A 21,809-nucleotide genomic window follows, 5' to 3' on the forward strand; every position below is an offset into this window, starting at 1 on the left:
AAACTATCATTGGTTTGGAGTATGCTGTTTCTTTATTGGGCTTTTTTTTTTTTTTTAAGATTTTATTATTCATGAGAGACCCAGAGAGCAAGGCAGAGACACAGGCAGAGGGAGAGGCAGGCTCCCTGCAGGGAGCACAGGTGGGACTCCATCCCGGGACCCCAGGATCATGACCTGAGCCAAAGGCAAATGTCCAACCACTGAACCACCCAGGTGTCCCTCTTTATTGGGTTATTAAGAACTATCATCCCATATGCTGTTGGCTTACAAAATTCCTACAGTGAACTTGCGATAAATGAAGAGCTGACACAGACAAGACCCAGTCTCTGAAGATAAAGTTGCCCCCCCCCCGCCCCCCGCCAAGTGGTCAACCAAGTCAATGTTATGTCACAGAGGATTGAGATTTGATGACTAGACTTAGCAAATTCAGTGTCATTTGTGCTGGTGATGAAGGTAGCGTCGATATAGAAGGGCACGCAGTATCCTACCTAGAGATCATTCCAGAGAAAACAGGAGTGAGTATTGTGACTCACTTCAAATAGAATGGAGCTACGAGAGGAGACGTGGGTCTTAAAAAAAGAATTATTTTTCTTTTTTTAAAAAATTTTTAAAAAATTTATTCATTTATGAAAGAGAGAGAGAGGGGGGCAGAGGCACAGGCAGAGGGAGAAGCAGGCTCCATGCAGGGAGCCCGACGTGGGACTCGATCCCAGGACTCCAGGATCACACCCTGAGCTGAAGGCAGACGCTCAACCACTGAGCCACCCAGGCATCCCAAAAGAAATTTCTTAAGAAAGGAGATATTGTAGTATGTGTATTTACTGACAGAGGTAATCTGGTAACGAGTAAAAACCTGATGATGTGAGAGACAAAGGAGAGAGATGCTGGAATATGGCCTTGAGTAGATAAAAGAGGATGCAGTCCAGTGTACAAGTTGAAAGATTAGCTTTAGGAATGCGGAGAATTTACCCAGTAGTACAGGAGGAAGGAGCGTATATAGGGACTAATTAATGGCAGATGCGGTCTGGGGGTTGTAGAGGTGTCTTCTGGTTGCTTCTATTTTCTCACTGAAATAGTAACTGGGTTACGTTGTAGTAACATGAAGCTTCTGTATTGCAGCCCTTTGTCACCTCAGAGGCTTGTTTCTCACTTGCTAAATATCTAGCCCTGCTGTTGAGCCCTGGGGGTGCTGCTCTAACTCATCCAGGAAGCTGGGGAGCGCTGCGTGCTCCTCTATGGTAGAGACTGGGGGTGGGGGAGAGTGCCGTCAAGCCTCTTGAAGCCTGTCCCTGGACGTGACAGAGCACCCTTCTACATGTCATCGACCAAAATAAGCAACCCCACCATATCTGACTCTAAAGTGGGGCTGTGGTGTGCAATCTTACCATGCTTCTTGGAGGAGAGGAAACCAGAATATCTGCGAATGGAGGAGAAGGCACTGCATGGTCATGAAGAGTGAGGGCATAAGATTCTTGTTTTGGAGAGTGAGGCACCAGGAGTAAATATGACGAAGCACCAAATGAATGCCAAGGCCAGTGGGGCGTGTATTGAAAGTGGTTAGGATGAGGAACGAGAAGCTGTTTTTATGGTGCTAGGTGGTGCTAAGTGAAGGAAGGATCGGAGACCAACCCGTCAGGTCCCCTGGAGGAGAACAAAGACAAACGCAAGGTCCAGAGGAATAAGAAAGATGAGGGTGTTTGACTTGCAGAAGGATGTAATGAGGAACATTCTAGAGATGGCACGGCAAGCCAGGTGGTAAATGTACGGTGCAACCTGTATAGTCTCTTTCCCAGTGGCCTTGTCCCTTCTTTGGCCAGTGGTGCCTTGATTTCCCCATTCGTGCCAGCTTTATTTAGTCTTCATGGCTTGCTCTCCTGGTGTGTGCAATGTGCTTTACAAAATACAGGGCAGTTCTCTATGCCTTGTGTAGTGAGCTAAAGGAATGTCTCCAGCTGCCAAAGTTTTCAGGAGTTAGAAGACATTAAGGTGATGAGAAATGATGAACCCGCAGATGTGTAGTTTCTGAGAGGCCCTATTTGAGAGATGATGATGGGTTTTTTAAAATATTTTAAGATTTTACTTAAACTCAATTAATTAACGTAATGGATTACTGGTTTCAGAGGTAGAGGTCAGCGATTCGTCCGTCTTATATAACACCCAGCGATCAGATAATGGATTTTTGAGGGGCTTTCAGTATCCAAAAATAAACGGTTATGACAATTCAAAAAGTACTGTCAACGTTTTGCTTTTCTAAACTCCAAAGATTGATCAGGACCTGTAACAGGGCTTGTTCTTTCCCTGTCATCAAAACTACCAGGAAGGAAGTGACTATAGCACATGGACGAGTGGCCTCCCAGGGATGTCTGTCCGCTGATGCCCGGAGCCTGCGAATTACACGGCATAAGGGGAATAGCAGCAGTTGGAATCCAGTTTGTTAAGCAGCTAGATCTGACATGGGGGGTCATATTGGATTATCCAGACGGGCCGAATGTAGTCACAAGGGTCCTTGAACGTGGGAGAGACAGAAGATTAAGTACCGGAGCGATGCCCTGTGAGAGTCTACTTGGCCATCGCTGGCTTTGAAGATGGGAGGAGGTCATGAGCCCAGCAGCCTGGGCAATCTCTACAACTCAGAAAAGGCAGGACCATTAGATTCCAGAAAAGAACGCAGCCTGGCCAACACCTTTATTTTAGCCCCGTGAGGCCTGTTTTGAACTTGTGACCTCCGGAGCTGTTAGATAATGAATTGGTGTTGGATTCAGTGTTCTAGGTTTGTGGTGATGCGTTATAGCAGGGATAGGAAACCGATAGAGCGACTAATCATGTTGGATGACCTTGACCACCCCTTTTTACCAATTACCCTTTTACTCTTTCTTTCTTTCTTTCTTTCTTTCTTTCTTTCTTTCTTTCTTTCTTTCTTTCTTTCTTTCTTTCTTTCTTCTTTTTTATTTATTTTTTTTGAAGGGAAATTGGCTAGGCTGTTTGCACGCTACCAAACCAACGACTTGTTTTAAGGACCTGTTGGCCAATCTGTAGCACTGGGGGGAAATAGGCATCAATTTGCTCCTGCAGAAGGGTTGCCCATTTTAAGCCATGGGCAAGGAAAACTATTTGGCACCATGTGCCCAAGTCAGTTAGAAGGAGAGATGAAGTTGGTAGACTCTTCCTCGGGCTCAGTGCACACTTGAGGCAAATCCGTGAATATCCTGAAATTGTCTGCCAAACTGGGTCAGCTCTGAGGATGTTTCTGGCGATCAGACCCTTAAAGGGCAGAGTGAAGACATTGCTTTGGTGTAGCAGCAGCACACGACACTCCGGTCTGGGTGTTCGGCACAAGCTGCCGTGGGCCAGGCCTCCGCGAGTGACGTGTGTGCAGCAGAGCTCTCCCCGTTTCAGTCCTCTCGGCCTCTCTCCGAGACAAGTCCCACGTTGCCGATGAGAGCACCGCACTGTGCACGAGCTGAGCAACTGGCCTAAGGCTCGTAGCCAGTGAACAGTGGCTGCGGACTGTTGCCCTCTGTGTCTCTGTCCCCCTGGGACATCCGCTGCCCCCCCCCCCCCGCAGCAGGCCATCGGTCCCTGCTTCCCATCACCGTGCGGATAAGTGAGAGCCTAGGCGTGAAGCAGCTTCCGCAAACCGTTATTTAGGTAAAATACTGGGGAAGAGAACGGATGGTGACAGATCGATTGAGAAAATTCTCCCTGACAACAATCATAAGGACGCGTTAGGAGCTGACAAAGAGCAGAGACACCAAAATCCAAGGTTTTTTGTTTTTTTTTCCCCCCTAGAGATATTCAGAGAGGAAACACTGCTTCTGCTTGCTGTATCTTTACGGATTAAAGGGAGTTAATAGTTGATCGTTACCAGGGATGCCAAGCCTCGGGGTGATTTGGCCTCAAGGGAACACATGGCCAAGTTGGGAGACTTTTTTTGGTTGTCACAGAGTGGGGGTGGCATGTAGTGGGCAGAGGCCAGGACTGCTGCTAGATTCTACAAGCACAGGCCAGGCTCCCAGCACCAAGGGTCACGAGTGCTGAGGTTAGGGAGCCATGGCCTATGTGGCCAAGGAGAAAATGCTTACAAACAAATTCCTTATTCCTTTTCCAGTAGCAGAGAACCGATGGTATGTTTATATTAAAACGAGTAAAAAAAAAAAAAAAGTTTTACATGTAACCCCTCTTTCTTTCTTTCTTTCTTTCTTTGTAGCATAGGAAAGCTCCCAAGCGTGGCCCTGGACGGACAGGGGCATTAAAGGAAGGTGTTGACCCTTGAGATGACCTGGCAAAAGCAGAGCCAGGACCCAGCTCATGCCTGGAAGGTGTGGGAGCGAAGGAATGTCATAGAAGGAACGTTGATTCAGGAGGAGGTTGGGCTTTGTTCCTGCTTTGCCACTTCTCTGGCCCGTGGCCCAGGGTAGCAGTTGCCACAAAGACGTCGGGGTGGGCTGCTTGCCCCGGAACCACAGGCCCTGAAGGCTTCCTGCTGAAGCGGCCTGTGGTGGCCGCAGGGTGGCCCTGACGTGGCCGGGGGATGTGCCTTCTTCAGCCTTCTTCCAGCGTGGCTCCAAGCCACTGGCCACTACAAGGCGTGACAGTCACCTCTGCAGTCCCCAGGGTGGCGAGCAGGTTGGGGGGGGTGGTCTCTGTGTGGCCAAGGACGACATCCCCGTGTTGTTCTGCTCTCCACGGTCGGAGCAAACGGTTCCTCCCGCCGGTCCTCCCGGGAGGCTGCAGGTCTCCACCGACGTCCGTCTTCAGGGACCGGAGCTTTCCACGGCTCCACCGGGACCTTCAGCCGCTGTGTTGCCCCTGCCTCGTCCTCTGCGTCCGGCTCGAGCTTGGACATTCTCCGACTGCAGCAGCTCGGGCCTGAGCTCCCGAGCCGGTTGTCGGTTGGTTTTCTGAGGATGGGGACACCGGACGGAGGGGTTCCCGGGGGGGGGGGATACGGTGTAGCTGGGGAGGCGAGGGGGGAGCCCGGGGTAGCGAGGCTGTTTGCAGGCTACCAAACCAATGACTTGTTTTAAGGACCTGTTCCCCAATCTGTAGCAGAGTGGCCCAGGCCAGGAACTCGAGGCGTGACTCGGGGGGCCCGGGCCTGAGCCTGGCCAGCGCTTCTCAGCCTGGCCCGGTGCCCTCTCAGTCCCCGCAGGCTCTCTGGGCCGCACGGCCTGTGCTGGAGGCAGGTGGCAGCGTGGCTCCGGGGCAGCGGTGGGCCCGTGCGTGCCCCGGGGGCTCCCTTGCTGCCAGGCCCGCCGTCCCCGGGGAGCACCCATCCAAGCATCTCTCGGCTCGTCCAGCCAGCAGGCCGACGGGGTCCGGCAGGGGGGTGTCCTGCCGAAAGACGGCAGTCCGGCCGTCACATCCTCCCAGCGCCTCCGGGTCCAAGATGCTGAGCCACGGCCGACCTGGCCTCGAGGTTGCAGGACCTGCGGCCCGGTCCTGGGGCACCCGGGTTCCCCCTGGGGCTGGGATCAGCTTGTCCTCCCAGATCCCACCCGAGACGGGCGAACGAAGGCCAGAAGGGTGGTGGCTCGGGACTTGCTGTGTCCCAGGGATGCGGGACCCCGCGTCTGCACCGCCCGACGCCTCCACCCCGTTCCAGCTTGGGGATCCTCGGCGGTGCCTGCACTCCCCGATAATCTGTCTTTCTTTAGGCTTCCACCAATGGTGACCATTTTCTTCCTGATTTTGAGAAGAGGAAAAAAAAATTTCTCCGTGCAGGCCGAGGACTCGGTTCAACTTGCAAGTCTCAGAGCATCGTGGCGTGTCCTCTGCTGCTTCGGGATCAGCCCGTTCATCGCCGCCTAGGAGCCATTGAGCTGCTCTGCAAGCACAGAGGGCCTCAAGCAGCCACCTGGCCAAGGGCTGTTGAGCAGACCGGGGTGCACACCTCCTTGTTGGGGGCACGGGGGACGGCGGCCCGTCCCCAGCCTCCGGGTGGACCCAAGGAGAGCTTGTTGCAGGTGCCTTTGGCCAGGACTCCCCGCCTGCCACAGGTGTCACCTGTAGTCTCAGAGGATGGGCACAAGGGGGCACCATCCCACCAGTGTTCTTTCTGGTTCTTTCTGGATCTGGGAACCACTGCCCTGTACTCGCTAGTTTCCACTGAGTGTCAACTTTCTGCTCTCCCCACGCTTCCCTGGCTTTTCCTATCTCCTTTCCCGTGTTTTTCTTTGGTTCTTGGGAATCTGAGGTACAGAGTTGATGGCCTCAATGATGGTGGTGACCATCATGCTAGTAGAAAACCTACAGAAACACTGATAGTGACCTGATATTGGAGGCTTATTATGTGCTAAGGGCTTTCAAGATATTATTTATTTGTTTAGTTGTTTATTTTTATTTTTTTTATAAAGATTTTATTTATCCATGAGAGATGCAGAGAGAGAGGCAGAGACACAGGCAGAGGGAGAAGCGGGCTCCATGCAAGGAGCCCCATGTCAGACTCGATCCCGGGACCCGAGGGTCACGCCCTGAGCTGAAGGCAGATGCTCAACCACTGAGCCACCTGGGCAACCCTCCAGATAGTATTTAAAAGTCTCACTGCAACTTTGCAAGGTTGTCTTCATTTTATGAACAAAGAAGCTAAGGTTCAGAGAGCTCCAGCAAACTTCCCAAGGACATACCTGCAACAAGGAGGTAAAGAGGAGCAGGGTGAAAGCAAGTTGATGCAATGTCAGGGCATTACTGGTCTTTGGAGCATTTACAGAACTTGCACATGGGGTATAGTGGGGGGAAAAACCAAACAGGAGCTCAGCCTTTGTGAAGTTCATGATCTAAAAGAGGATATGGAGTAAAAATAAAGGGGGAAAGAAGTAAAAGCAAAAATAAAGGAAAAAGAGCAAGTTATATCTGTGATGAGAATGAAAAAAAGGACACATATATATGACATTTGTAAGACTGTATATTTAAAAAGGGTGTGAGATTATTGGGAACACTTTCCAGGTGTAGAGTCAAGAAGACATCCTGAAGTTGATTCTTAGCTTGGAGTAGTTCTGAAGACAGGAGTGATAAGGTCAGAATAAAGAGCAGTTATTCTTGGGTTCAGCTCTCAAACTTGTGAATCCTTATTGTTAACTGTGGGTTTTGTTCTTTGTTGTTTTTTTGTTTGTTCATGACACTCGAATTTGCTCCATGTCCTTGGAGGTGAAGTCTCAGCTACAGCTCTATGTATAGGTGACAGAGACCTAGGTAAAATGTTTTGAGGGTTTATACACCCAAATATTCCAGGTTATCTATCCCATAGAACCATAAGAACAGCAAGAGCCAGGAATCTTCTCATACTAAAATAAATGGAGGTTTATTTGCTGGGGAGCTGAGCATCCCACCTGGGACCTTGGATATGTCACTGCATTTAATCTTAACACAACCCCGTAAGATGTGCATTAATCAGTATTCCCTCAGGACGTCGAGCTTAGGTAGGTTGTGCAAATTCACCAGAGAGTAATACTTTTTTTTTTTTTTTTTTTAGAAAAAGATTTCTTTTATGTATTCCTGAGAGACCCAGAGAGAGAGGCAGAGACACAGGCAGAGGGAGAAGCAGGCTCCCTGCCTGGGAGCCCGATGCAGGACTGGATCCCAGGACCCCGGGGTCATGACCTGAGCCCAAGGCAGACGCCCAACTGCTGAGCCACCCAGGCGCCCCAGCCATGGTAATTCTCACTTAAATTCGATTTATAAATTTCAAAGAATTTTCGGGTTATGCCTCCACCAGAGAGTGTAGTAACCTGGGTTAGGTCTCAGAGCAGCTAAGCGGCAGACACTGGACTCAAACCCAGAGTCCATTGCCCATTAGCCCATTGCCTTTCTCCTGCAATGGCAGCACCGCTTTATAGCAAATAATGTATTACACCACCAGTCTACCACTGGCGTTCAGAATACATCATCTCCAAGAACTTCTGTTAAAAATCAAGCATGTTATTTAGGAAGAACCGTATGAACATCAAATAACACATAAAGGCATCTGTTTTTATACCTACTTACAACTTGCTGTAAAAAGAAGAAGAATCTAAAATGCTTTTTTTTCAAATATTTTACATGAACGATTTTAGAGATACACGCAGTGATCTACATGACTATTGAGAATCAACACCTGTGTTTTTTTGCGTGTCAAAGAGAGATCTGTACTTTATCAACACAAACAGAACACAGTGGATGCATAGAGGTAAGAAATCTGTTCAAATGCAGCCTAATATCTTAGGCTGTCAGTGTTTATACAGTCCCAATCTTTCCAGTACCCTCTAAGCTGCAAACTTCTGTGAACCCAAGTGGGGGAAGAGTGGCCCCAAAGAAAGGGCCCTAGGATGGTCGTCAGTGGGTGTGGAGTAACAGGGCAAGTGTATGACGGAGTCACTGCACCGCTCTGGACCCCGGGGTCCCCATGTGTAACAGGAGGACCCCAGAAGACCTCTAAGATCCCCATCATGCTGAGGAACATTTCTTAATCTGAATTTAACATTTGGTTATTTGTTTTATTCAGAAGATCCAGAATTTTTTAAGACCAGTCCAGACTGAGACACAGGTGACACATTTTCCATTGCTTTTTATTATGTTTGATGTCTTATGGAAATTTGTGATGTTTTAGGGAATTTTTTTCCATAGGTTCCCAGGAACCTAAGACCTGGGCACATCACATAAAACCAATTTCTGGCGGGGGCAAAAACAAAACAATCAAAACCCACAATAGGAAAAAAAAAAAAAAAAAAAAGAGGAAGTTAACACTGTCTGGGGCCATCATAGCAGAACCAAGAGAATATATTCTTTTAAAAAAAATTTGGGGGGATCTCTGGGTGGCCCAGCACTTTGGCGCCTGCCTTTGGCCCAGGGCGTGATCCTGGAGTCCTAGGATCGAGTCCCGAATCAGGCTCCTTGCATGGAGCCTGCTTCTCCCTCTGCCTGTGTCTCTGCCTCTGTGTGTGTGTGTGTGTGTGTGTGTGTGTGTGTGTCTCATGAATAAATAAAATCTTTAAATTTTTTTAAAATATATTCTTTAATTGAGACATTCTAGGCACTTCCTAAAAAGATGGGACGCTTCACGAATTTGCATGTCATCCTTGCACAGGGGAGACGCTCATCCTGTATTGCTCCAGTTGTAGTACGTGCGCTGCAGAGGCAGGTACCCATGGACCTTATTACTTTTTTTTAAGATTTTATTTACTTATTAATGAGAGAGAGAGAGAGACAGAGACAGAGAGGCAGAGACACAGGCAGAGGGAGAAGCAGTCTCCCTGCAGGGAGCCCGACATGGGACCCGATCCCAGGTCTCGAGGATCACACCCTGGGCTGAAGGCAGGCGCTAAACCACTGAGCCACCCAGGGATCCCAGGCACCCCACCCATGGCCCTTAAATGGGGATTCACAGATGGGGACAGAACATAGGGACAGAGGGAGCCCAGGCTTTGTTTCCAGAGCACCCACCTCCTATGCGCTCTCCCTAAGGCAGGCAGGATGGGATGCACAGTGTCAGGGACTCCGCCGCTGTTGGTGGACAAAGTCATCAGATGCTGTGCAAACAGGGAAAGGCTGGTGGACAGACAGAGCCACTGGTCCGGGGATAGGTCGTCAGACTCCGGCCCGAGGGCAGCCGCACAGGTCCCCGATGAGAGGTGGCGCTCTTCTCCAGGAGATCACCACGGCCACCTGCGGGCTGGGCCCAGGCCTGCCCCTCCTGCCCCTCCTGCTACTCGGCTACTTGCCTCTGATGGGCGGCAGATGTTCCGCATTAATGAGGGCGGGATGCATCCCTCGGATGGCAAACTCCATTCAGCAGGAAGAGAAGAAGAAAGGGTGAAAAGGAGAAGGAAGAAGGCAGAGGGTTGGGGGGAGGGAGAGAAATCCCTAGAACCTTCTGGTGTTTCGAGAAATGGTTGTACTCTCCTGGGGGTCGCCCTTAAAGCTAATTTGAACCGTTGGCTTCGGAAGGAGTGTGAGCAAGAGGTGCGCTGAGCTTTTGATTCTGCAGGTAGAAGCAGTTGGGTTTTTCGGACCCGTAGGCTGCCGCTTTGGGCTTCCGTGCATCAGCTTCCTACGGGGCTCTAGAGGAGAAGGCCAAATTCGTGGAGACTTTCAAAGGTACGAATGGTTTCTTAGTTTAAAAAAAAAAAAAAAAATCTGGGAGTACTGTAAACAGAAATTAAAAACTTAGGATTTAATAAGCTGTGGTTCAACATCAACACAGAACTCCCAGAAAACAAGGCACAAGGATTTGGTCCCCTGGTTTGAACGGATGATTTTACAGGATGCGTCTTTTTATACCTTTCAAGTAATGAATCTCTTTGTGGTCACGAAAGAAGGCTTGGAATTTTTTTCCCTTGGCCTTGGAGCCAAGTTGGCTGCCGCTCTGTTGGCTTCCCAGGCCCGGTCGACTATCCAGCCGATGTATCAGAGTCCCCAGCTTGTGCTTGAATTCCTCCATAGATGGAGAACTCACTGTCTCTCCTGACGGCCCGCCTTGGACGGTGCTTCTTATTAGATCATTCCACTTCTATTAAAATGAAATTTGCTTCCTAAAGTCATTTCTTTTTAATTCATAAAATAAAACAATACTTCAAAGAGCATTTTGGAGCATCTGCCACATGTCAGGCCCTGTGAGGCCTTAGGAATAAAACGATAGGAAAAATATATATAGTTTAGCTGATCTTGTGGGATGTTTAGTCCCATTTGACAGATCTCAATTTTTTGCATCCTAATATTCCTAAGAAATGGGTCATGCTCCTATGGACAGCAGTGGCGCTAGATACAATCAGCCCCTGGCGAAGTCAGTATGTGGTTGATGTCCTAGCAAGTGAGTGTCCCTGCAGGCTGGTAATCCTCAGCATCTCAGCAGAGAAAGGGGTCCCTAAACGACTCGACTTACCATCACACCCTCATTGAAGAATTGCTGCTCTGAGGGTTTGATATCTGTGGAAGTCCAGTCCCGCTTCAGCAGGAGGTCAGATCAAATATCTGAAGAAAACTGTCCTCTTCCCTCCCACCGTGATCACTTCTTCCGGCTAAAGCATGCCACAGAATTCAAACTATGATTATCGCATTCCTGAAGGAAGCAATGGGCTCAAAAAACACGGTCGGTGGCAGCTGCAAAGGCATCCACACGTGTGCAAAGTGCAACTGGACCCATCAGGCCAAACCAACAGCTGAGAAAGAAGAGAGGTGATGTGCAGGGGGAGGCCTGAGCTTAGGGTCGTGCCCCGCAGATGCGATCTTCCCCAGAGAGCATCGTCTCCAGTGACCAACCGAGAGCACGGGGAACATGGATAGAGACGGAGAGGTGGAGGTGCTTAATGCCCCACCTTCTCGCCTGCCTTCGTTCTAAGGCACAACCGATTGTTCCTCGAGGGGGGTTAGAAAGCAGGTAGGGTAAAGCATGTCCTGTACCGCGGCAAAGTTAGGATTTAGAGACAGAGAAACAGAGAAAGACAGAGGTGGGGGGGCAGGGAGGAAGAGGAAAGAAAGACAAGCTAAGATAAAAATCGTTCCAGCTTATATAGCTGGAATGTTTATAATGTAAAGAGACAGCTGCATTAAAGGATTAGACCCCACTGCCTGATTAACATCATTTGATCTTTTGCTATTGAAAAGACCCTGTGTATTTTCAAAGGCAGTGGGCTTCTTAAATAAAACCAGGAGTCTGGGCTAGCAGAGAGCTGTTAAAAAAAACAAAAACAACTCACTTTTAGTTTAGCCATCTTTTTTTGTCCTACCTGCCTCATAATGTTCGGTTTCCTGCTTTTGTATTATTGGGGGGTTGCACCTAAGTCTGAAAATTGGGGCTCTGGGAAATTCGATATGGCAAAAAATAAGCATGAAAAAAATCACGATGACTTAAATTGGTCAGATCAGATTTTCCCCCCATGAATATCATCCTGGGGAGCTTCTTTTCGGTTTTGTTCTGAGTTTATTTTTTGTTTTTTATCCTTTTCTTTTCCATGGCCAACAATCACCACACAATTTCAGCGAGAGAGATTAGCACATCATTATACCATACCATTTTCATGTTATACTTTTTATCTTGTTAATCTGCGTTTTTGTTTTTTTTTGGGGGGGGGGTGGGTTTCTTTTTTCTTTTCTTTTCTTTTTTTTTTTTTTTTTGCAAGTTTCAAGTGAGATCAGAACTCTTACGGAATTAGAGACTGATCATCAGGAAGCCAAAATTTTCCATTAGCCAACATGCGGCACAACGTTGGTGGGAGGATTCGGAGCATCTCCACATCCACGCTGTCATCCCAGGGTGGCCGGGCAAAGAGGTGGGAGGGCCTCTGGTCATTTGAGAGGACCAAGCAGTCGTCATAACTGGTTCAGTCTCTGTGGCCCATTCAGCTCTTGGCATTGCTGCCAAGCCAGCCAACAAAGGAGCATTGTAATCCTGACAGTTTCCCAGCATTGACTGGACAGGCGCAGACCACCAACCAGCTCCCTACGCTTCTACTGTTCACAAGTGAGACCATGAATGGAAAAAAGTCAGTGGCAAAAATCCCACATCCTGCTGAAGTTGGTGTGTAGATGCTTTTCTAGCAAATGAGTCTCCCTCCAGGCTGTTAATCCTCATACCTGTTTCCTTTTTCTTTTGTGTTTGTTTGTTTTTAAATATAGAGTTAGCTTGAATGATAATGGATAATCTTCATTGAGGCCTTCCAAAAAATTAGGTTTTGAAAAAATAAGCATAGGGCATGCAATAAAACGGAAAGTGGGAAGTGTAACAAAAGTGAAATGTCATAAATGTATAAAGGATAAATTGAGATGAGCTTCCAAGTTAAGAAGTTAGCGGGAGAAGCCACAATGATTCTTAAGAAATTGAATTTGAGGGTGTAAGAATATGGTTTTCAGGTATAAAATGGAATTGTTTTAACTCAAGTTCAAATTGTGACTACGCACCATACAGTCTGCCCTTTCTGTACACCAGGCCAAGGACATCTCCAACTCTGATTAAAAAAAAAAAAAAAAAGAATAAAATGTTTAAATGAAGTGTAAATTCAAAGATATTATCATGTATTTACCACTGATTGTAAGTCAGGAAGTATTTTTAACAATCAGATAAAATGATCTTTTCATACATTCAATGGTAAATGTGGCAAAATTTTACTTGTTTAAATCACCTTTTCAAAAATGAGTACGGATTCCAGCAATGGGATGCCACGTTTACTTACCAGTTATCATGATATTCAAAGAAATGACAGTGCACCATGCTGGTGGTGGAGGTGAAATGAAAATTCGGTGTTTAAGCTGAACCCACAGTTTTAGAAAGCAACGTAGTCGAACCATCGTAGTACATCCGTCCCTTAGATTTAGTTATCCTACCTCTTACAATATATTTATGTGTCTATTTATTATATACATATATGCATAATATAACATTGAAGGCAAAATAAGAAAATAAAGGCAGTTTTATTCATCAACCAAAAAAAAAAAAAAAAAACAAAAGCAAAACAAACAACTGGAAGACACAAAGCCCGCAAGCAAAATGAGAACAATAGAGTTACTTTGTAAGTGAATTGCTATCCCAAAGACCCTTTACATGATAAGATACTATGTAGCTATTAAAATGGATTGTGTCTGAGGATTCTTTTTTTTTTTTTTTTAAGATTTTATTTCTTTATTCATGATAGAGAGAGAGGCAGAGCGAGAAGCAGGCTCCAGGCAGGGAGCCCAATGTGAGACTCGATCCCAGGACTCCAGGATCACGCCCTGGGCCAAAGGCAGGTGCTAAACCGTTGAGCCACCCAGAGATCCCATGTCTGAGGATTCTTAATACTGTGGGAGAATGCTTATAGGAATGTTAGGTGCTGTGATTGAATAATTGGTAATGATCTTAGTGTGCAAAAGTGCAATGAAACACTGTTGGTCATTGTCTTGGTCGGCAGGATTATGGTTGATTTTTCATTGTGACATTTCCATATTTTGAAAATCACTGCCAAAGAACATAGACCTTTTGTAATCATTTAAAATATTATTTAAAAAAACCAAAACACCTTTCTGCTACTGTAAAAAGACTCTCCAAACTTCTAAATGTCCATCTCCTTTATCCCTACAGATTATTTTACTAAAACATGATACAAATGACTCGATACTTTGACATGTTACCAGGAAGTCCTGCCCAGGCAAATTTGGGTGCTGAGTAGACTGACTTTGCCTTCCTTTATTTTCTTCTTGAACCACCCCTAAAAATGTACAATAGGTTAAGCAACATAACCTGGGGTTATTCTTCTCCTGCTACCCCAGGATTGCCTCTGGGCTTGTTTGAGATGGCTTATCGTGGAGAGAATGCTGAATCCCACACTGATAAAAAATCCAGCATGCTGGAACCTGTGCACTGGGAAATAGCTGCCTTTACGGACGGCGGAGCCACAAGATGCCCCTCATGGACGGTCTCACCAGATGTCACATGTTTGAAAACATGATGACGATCAGAGTGCTTTTGCTTTTATAACCCAACCTTTTTTCAATTGTGTCTCATGGATAATATGCAAGTGTTTTTCTACTAAACTCCAACAACTAAACTGGGTCTCACATGCAATCATTTGTTCAACTAGCAATTTTCAAACATTTGAAATGCTTGGGTTCTACGAAACTATTTAGCCCAGTGGGTAAGAGCATGAGCTTTGGAGTCACACCCAGTCTGACAGCACTAGCCTCAGGCCGAGGCAATGGGTGGTGGTCCCTGGGGATCTGTACCAGGCTCCGCACTGAGGAGTGTGCAGGGTCAAGGGGCACATTCTCCTGGAGCTCGCGCTCTTTGCATCCATCCTGCAGTTTAGGCCATCATCCAGGTACCAGGGACCCTAGAATTTTCTGCCCAACAGCTCAAGCCTAATTCCATCCTGCTCAGGCTACTTGCCAAGTCTGTTTCTCTGAAAGTGCTTTATAAGGCAGGGGAATCGCTTGGAGGCTCCGAGAGGGCCAAAGGACACACCTTTTGGGGGGTGAGGATGGAGCCTGGCTGTACAGACAGGCACAGAGTCATTGTGAAAATGGAAAATGTTCAATACAGTCCCTACCACACAGCGGATGCTTAGCAAATGTCATTTCTGACATACTTCCTTAGTATCTTATTATGTGGCATTTCTGCTTGGGATGGGGGGGAGAAAGCAACCATGAGAATACAAGCTTCTATAGGGGAACGCCATTTTATTTTATTTTGTTTTATTTTATTATTTTTAGTTTTATTATTATTTTTTTTAAGACAGGGAATACTTTATTCAAACCCATCAGAGAAATGGACAGCTTGGGTCTGTAACAAAGCGTTGTGTTTTAAAGCATAGGTCAGTAATTGTATAGGAGAGTATACACTGCTACATACAAATTAACTGATCAGAGCACAACTTTTCAATGTTCAAAACAGAATAAGCTAGGGGAACACCATTTTAATTTTTGATATCCAAAATGGAATTCTCTTTCTTCTTTCTTTCTTTCTTTCTTTCTTTCTTTCTTTCTTTCTTTCTTTCTTTCTTTCTTTCTTTCTTTCTTCTTTTCTTTCTTTTCTTTCTTTTTTCTTTCTTTCTTTCTTTCTTTCTTTCTTTCTTTCTTTTTTTCTTTTTTCTTCTTTCCTTCTTTCTTTCTTCTTTCTTTCTTTCTTTCTTTTTCTTTCTTTTTTTTCTTTCTTTTTTCTTCTTTCCTTCTTTCTTTCTTTCTTTCTTTCTTTCTTTTTCTTTCTTTCTTCTTTCTTTTTTTTTATCAGTTACTTGGCTGTTGTCCTGGCCCACTTCCAAAACTCTGTATTCAAGCTAATTACATTCCTCCCCCACTGGATAAATTATTCTTCACGTCCCCCATAAAAACCATCATGTTATACTTGTGAAACAAAATAGCTTCTGTGTCCTACCACACAAGCAAAAATGGTTGGATTTCAGTCCATACTGTATTTCTCTGTGTGACTCATCTGGGGGCTGCACTAGGATTTATTACGGTGAGATGTGAGTTCAGTTCGATGATGCATCCGGATAACGACGGATTCCCTGCTACACGGAGCACTGTCACAGATGCGTCCTCCTGGTGACTTAATATACGCCAGTTTTTGAAAGCATTATTTGGGTTGAGACGAAGCGGCTGTGAGCTATTGAGCTTACCTCTAAGTCCTTACTCTTCAATTTGATTTTTTTGATGCCAGAGGCCTGAGCATTTTGGGGAAACGGCTTACCAAGTGTTCTACTTTCATCCTGAATAATTAAGAGACGTGGTTTTTTAAGATAAAGCTGTTGAAACCGGAGACAAAACCACTGAGGATCCTTGGGAAGTCACCCTCCTCTTTTCCTTTGCTCTGAGCTCAGCACCACTTAGGTCCAAAATCCTTTCTTTGTTGTTTGCTTTAGGAACATGAGCTTCATCTCTTGAGATCACGGATGGGAGCGGTGTGTGTGCTGAGTAGACTGACTTTGCCTTCCTTTATTTTCTTCTTGAACCACCCCTAAAAATGTACAATAGGTTAAGCAACATAACCTGGGGTTATTCTTCTCCTGCTACCCCAGGATTGCCTCTGGGCTTGTTTGAGATGGCTTATGTGACATCTCACCATGTTACGGTGGCACATTTTCACGAGGGCCCAGCGGCTGGGGACTCAAGGCAGCAGGGCTGAGAGCACAAGGGGCTCCCCTTTGAGGAACATCCCTGGAAACTCCATCCCTCAACCTAAACGCTTCTGAAGCCAGGTGTGTCCCCTCTACCCCCCACCACGAACTCGGCACCTGCAGTGTGTCACTTCGCTTTATCAAGACCTTTTGTCGATGACTTAAAGAAGTCTGCAGAGGATTTTCCCATTTAAGATTTCCCATCTTAGAGGGGAGAAAAGTGCAGAGCAGAAATAGCACTCAGCGTTTGTTTTGCAGAGAAGCTGCGGCCGGGCCCCCAGGGACAGCACCCTGGGCATCTCCCAAGGACGGCCGGAGCTCTGAGCTGCATCTGCAGACATAGGTGCTTTATCTTCTTTTGCGCATCCATTAGCGACACCGTCCCAAGGTGTCAAAAAAGCCTAAGGGGGGTTATTTCTCGAGACTGAAAACACTTCACAATTTTGGCATCCAACGTAGTGGCAGCGACTGTCTTCACGTTAAGCCATGTCAGCTTGACAAGTGTGTTTACAGGGACCCTCTGCCTACGGATAGTGGGGGGCCCGTACTTGGTCTTCGGGCTTCAAGCAGGAGACAGCTCTCAGAAGAGTTAGCCTTCCTGCAGGGTCCTCGGGGGAAGGGGACCCTGATGTTATGAATCGGGAGTTGGGCCTGAAGATGTGATGGTGCAGCCCCGGGGTGGGGCGGGGACCACCGTGCATCTCCGGCCCCCGAGGACCTGCTGAGTTAGTGTCCCCGCTTAGAGCCGAGGTTAGCCAGCTCCATGACTGTCCCCGTCCAGGCTTTACTCTCTACACGTCCAGTCTGAAATGTGGTCTGAAATGTGAATAAAATCTTTTAAAAAAATAAAAAACAATAAAAGTCTTAAAGTTACTTAAAAAAAGAAGCCACCGCTTCTCTAACAACTCGCTGCAAAACAAAGGCAATCACTTTAAGACTTTAAAAAAACAGTCTTAAAGTCTCTTTGGAAAGATTGGCAGTGGAAATAATTTACATTAGATTATCATCCCAGTTATTGGCATTATTTTGCATACTAGATACAGCCATTTCTCCAAACTGGACTCAAATTGGTGACTCCAGAAGAGAATTCTTTTTTTTCCTTTTTTTTTTTTTGGATTTATTTATTTATTCATGAGAGATGGGGGGAGGGGCAGAGGGAGAAGCAGGCTCCATGCAGGGAGTCCGACGTGGGACTCGATCCCAGAACCCCAGGATCACTCCCTGAGCCAAAGGCAGATGCTCAACCACTGAGCCCCCCAGGGGTCCCGAGAATTCTTTACTATGGTCCCAGAGTAATTGGTCGTCTACGCAATGATGTTCCACACGGTTTGGAAATGCTGTACCTTACTTCGCAAGGTGTGTCTCCCCACAGATGATGGACCATAGACATGGAAGGAAAGTTTCTGTGTTCGGATTCTCTGGCAGATTGATGTGCTTGGCACATGGGAGGTGTTCAATCCACTTCATGCTTTACCAAGTAGAGAAGGAATTGGGGTGCTTGGTAAACCAATCAGCAATCCACTTGAATGACCAGTGAATTAGGATCCAGTTCAAAGAACACCTGCTAATTTTGTGTCAACTACAGGAGCAACATGTGTGGCAGGGGAATGCTAGATCCTAGAAAAGTGAAGTCCGAGCCGGTGTGAACACCGTTTGTAACCATGGATGAGACCTGTTGAAGTTAGACTCCAGTCTGGGACGCGTGGATTGATCACTTACTAGCCATGTGCTTTGGAATAAGTTTCTTAGCTCTTTAAACTCCGTGCCTAAATTTCCTAATCAGCAGAATGAGGATGATTGTAGGCTTCATTGTGCTGTGGTGAAGATTTATTACCGCAGTGCGCACAGAACGCTTAGCATAATACTGGGAACAAAATAAATACTTCAGAAATAGAAACTTATTTTTGTTTTTTGCAAGACTTTATATATTTATTTCAGAGAGAGAGTGTGTGCTCGAGGGGAGGGGGAAGGAGAGGGAGAAGCAGACTCCCCGCTGAGCATGGAGCCCACCGTGGGACTCCATCCCAGGGCCCTGAGATCATGACCGGAGCCAAAGTCAGACGTTCAACTGACCTGAGCCACCGGGTGCCCTGAAAGTTATTTTTATTAAGAAACTCATATCACATTCTGTTATACCTCAAAAGAAGGAATATTAATAGATTGTATATACATTCCCTTTCTAAAGAATAAAAAAAGAACCCGAAGGATAACTTACATATTGTGTTTTTAGCCTTTGTTCAGGCCTTCAAGGAAGAGCAGCAGGAATTCAAAATTTCATTTAAATTTCATGAGTTTCACTGTTCTGGAATGCTCAGGAAGAGAGGGAGAATAATCGTCTCTTTTGAGCAAGCATCTCTTTCTGCTTCCCATAGTTCTCTCAGGACCACGACTGTCACTGTTTGGGCTCCAAACCCTCATTTTTAATGGTCGCATCCCTTTATCCCACGACCTATCAGTCTCTGTGATCTCCTGGCAGATCCTTCCTTTCTGCTTGCATATCCACCACCACACCTGGGTGTTTAGATCACTTACGCTGACCTGTGCAGTGGTGCCTGCTGCCTGCGGGTGCGGCCGGCAGCCCTCCTCTCCCCAGCCCCTGTTCCCGAGAGCCGGAGGGGGAGGAGTCGGAGTGGAACTATAGCATGAGGGCATGTGCTAAACCCAGCTCAGGAGATGCCCTGGGCCCTCTTGCCCTCACAGCTGCTTGCTCTCACCTCTCTGTGCTTCCCTTCTCAGACTCCTCTTGCCTCACCATGAGGTCACTAGGCCACCGAGGGTTGAGTATTATGGGACTTCTTGGCCCTCCCTTTTTTCTTCTTGGCCCTTTTTTGATTTAAGCTCTTGTCCTGACCCCAGTCAGGCAGACAGAGTTCTTCACACCATCCATTCATCAGGCTTCAAGCAGGAGACATTACTTGTTAGGAGTCAAGACTCCAAAGTATTAGAGGACGTGCTTTTGCTGGGCTTGGTCCCATGCACATAATTTCCCTCGGGAATGGCTCAGTGCTGTGGTCAAAAATAGTACTTGAGGATTCTGGTTCCTGGCTCAGTCGTCCCCTTTAAACTCATCCAGTCTCCAAATAGATCTTCTGTCTTCATTTGGCTCTTTCCTCAACTTCCCAGTCTAGTTTATCATCATTTCTTAAACATGACTTTCAGCTTACTATTTGCTTGCTCAAAAGTGTTTGATACCTGCCACTGATTAAGGGTAGAGACCAGATATCAGATATGTGATTCACATGGCATTCAAGGTATTTCTGGATCTGACTCCAGTTTAGCCTCCTGACTAATCTCAAAATGTTGTCTGACCTTCCCCTCCTTGTCCTTGTAAATAGCTGGTGTGACTCCCAACTATCTTATACCACCACCACTGCCACCCCTGCCGAAGCAAACCCACAGAGAGTGGAACATTGTAAATTAAGGGTATGGACCCTCCTGGAGCAAGGCTGCCTGGGTTCAAATACCAGCTTTGCCACCAACTCACTGTGCAAGCTTTATTATTTATTTTATTTCTTTAAAATATTTTATTTATTTATTTGTGAGAGACAGAGAAAAGCATAGACACAGGCCGAGGGAGAAGCAGGCTCCATGCAGGGAGCCTGACATGGGACTCGATCCCATGTCTCCAGGATGATACCCTGGGCCAAAGGCGGCGCTAAACCACTGAGCCACCTGGGCTACCCACAAACTTTAAACATATTACTGAACTTTGTACCTTAGGTTCCTCATCTGTCAAACGGGGAAATAACAGTGCCTACCTCTGAGGGTAATTCACAGAATCAAATTAATTTAATAAGTATAAAGTCCTCTAAATCATGCCTATTGTACATAAGAGCCCCACAGTTGTTAGATATTTCTAGACTCAACTTAAAAGCTCATACCCTCGGGACACCTGGGTGGCTCAGTGGTTGAGCATCTGCCTTTGGCTCAGGCTGTGATCCCGGGATCCCAGATTGAGTCCTGTACTGGGCTCCTTGCATGGAGCCTGCTTCTCCCTCTGCCTGTGTCTCTGTCTCTCTCTGTGTGTCTCTCATGAACAAATAAATAAAATCTTAAAAAAAAAAAAAAGAGCTCACACCCTCTTTGCAGGATAATTCTTTCCTACTTGGTTCTATGTTCTTTATGAGGCACTTATTAGATCCTGCCTTACGGTACTAGTCAATTTAATCAGTTTTACTAAATATCGAACACACAATAGAATATTTCTGGTGTATTTGAGAGGTGTAATGATGAACAGCAACACAAACGTCTATATCTCCATGACCAAGCTCCAGAGAATTGCCCACCTTTTAGGGAGGTGCTTGGCTCTTCCTTCTGAATCTCATCCATTTTCATCCCTGTCCCCATCCGTTATTTCCCTTCAGACATTTTTTTTTCTTGAAATAATAGTAATTATCAATGCTGATGATTCAATATAAAGTTTCAAATTTCCTTTTTTCAGAAAGCCTTTCTTGATTTACATATTTTAGCATTTGTCCTATCCCATTATTTGTTTTTTTCCCCCCCTTGGGGGTTTCTATCTGCCTGTCTTCCATATCTGTTTCATGTTTGTGAGTCTTTTTTATCCTATCATTTATTTTTGAATTTTAAAATACCTTTTTAAATCTAATTCCCATAAAAATACCTTTTATAATGGCTTTATTGAAAGATAGTTCATATACCATATAATTCATCTGTTTAAAGTGTACAATTCAATGTTTTTAAAAATATATCTATGGAGTTGTGCCATCGTCATCAAAATCAATCTGGGAATCTTTCATCACCCAAAAAAGAAACACTATACACAATAGCAGTCACCTCCCAATTTCCTTTCCCCTCCCCCATTTTCCTTAAGCACCCCAACCCACCCAGCCCCTAGGCAACCACTAATCTACTCTCTGTTTCTATAGATTTGCTTATTATGGACATATCAGATAAATGGAATCATAAAATATACGTGTTTTGACACGAGCTTCTTTCACTTAACATAATATTTCCAAGGTTTTTCCATGTTATAATGTGTATCAGTTATTCATTTGTTTTTATTGCTGAATAATATTCCATTGTATGGATATACCACATTTATTGATCCATTCATTCAGCAATCAATGAACATTTGAGTTGACTCCATTTTGGTCTATTATGCATAATGTTGCTACAAACATTTGTGTAGTAGTTTTTGTATAGTCATGTAGTTTCATTATTCTGGGCTGTATACCCAGGAGTAGAATTGCTGGGCCATATGGTAAACCTGTAAAACCTTTTGAGAAGTTG

The 21,809-nt window shown here is 45.9% G+C and overlaps 1 protein-coding gene and 1 non-coding gene across 6 annotated transcripts in view; one reads left to right on the top strand and one right to left on the bottom strand.

Annotated features, from left to right (window-relative positions):
• The first annotated feature begins 445 nt into the window (after window positions 1-445).
• The window catches only part of LOC140636996 (uncharacterized), a 38,423-nt gene continuing 17,059 nt past the window's right edge, over window positions 446-21,809 (top strand). The window contains exons 1-9 of one of the 5 annotated variants that reach the window (XR_012034257.1): window positions 446-515; window positions 4,208-4,892; window positions 5,658-5,966; window positions 7,472-7,652; window positions 8,052-8,164; window positions 8,480-8,521; window positions 9,008-9,115; window positions 9,962-10,071; window positions 14,215-14,477. Coding sequence is in view for 1 of the 5 variants with exons in the window: in XM_072832945.1 (XP_072689046.1) it covers window positions 8,072-8,164; window positions 8,480-8,521; window positions 9,008-9,115; window positions 9,962-10,071 (353 nt within the window). In the remaining 4 variants the exon portion in view is untranslated. The other 4 variants (XR_012034259.1, XR_012034256.1, XR_012034258.1 and 1 more) reach the window with 4 other exon arrangements.
• Window positions 9,017-9,119, bottom strand: LOC140608913 (U6 spliceosomal RNA). Its single transcript, XR_012010910.1, has one exon. It is a non-coding gene; the product is annotated as a U6 spliceosomal RNA (small nuclear RNA).

This window comes from Canis lupus, chromosome 1 (assembly GCF_048164855.1).
Source record: "Canis lupus baileyi chromosome 1, mCanLup2.hap1, whole genome shotgun sequence".
Lineage (NCBI taxonomy): Eukaryota > Metazoa > Chordata > Mammalia > Carnivora > Canidae > Canis > Canis lupus.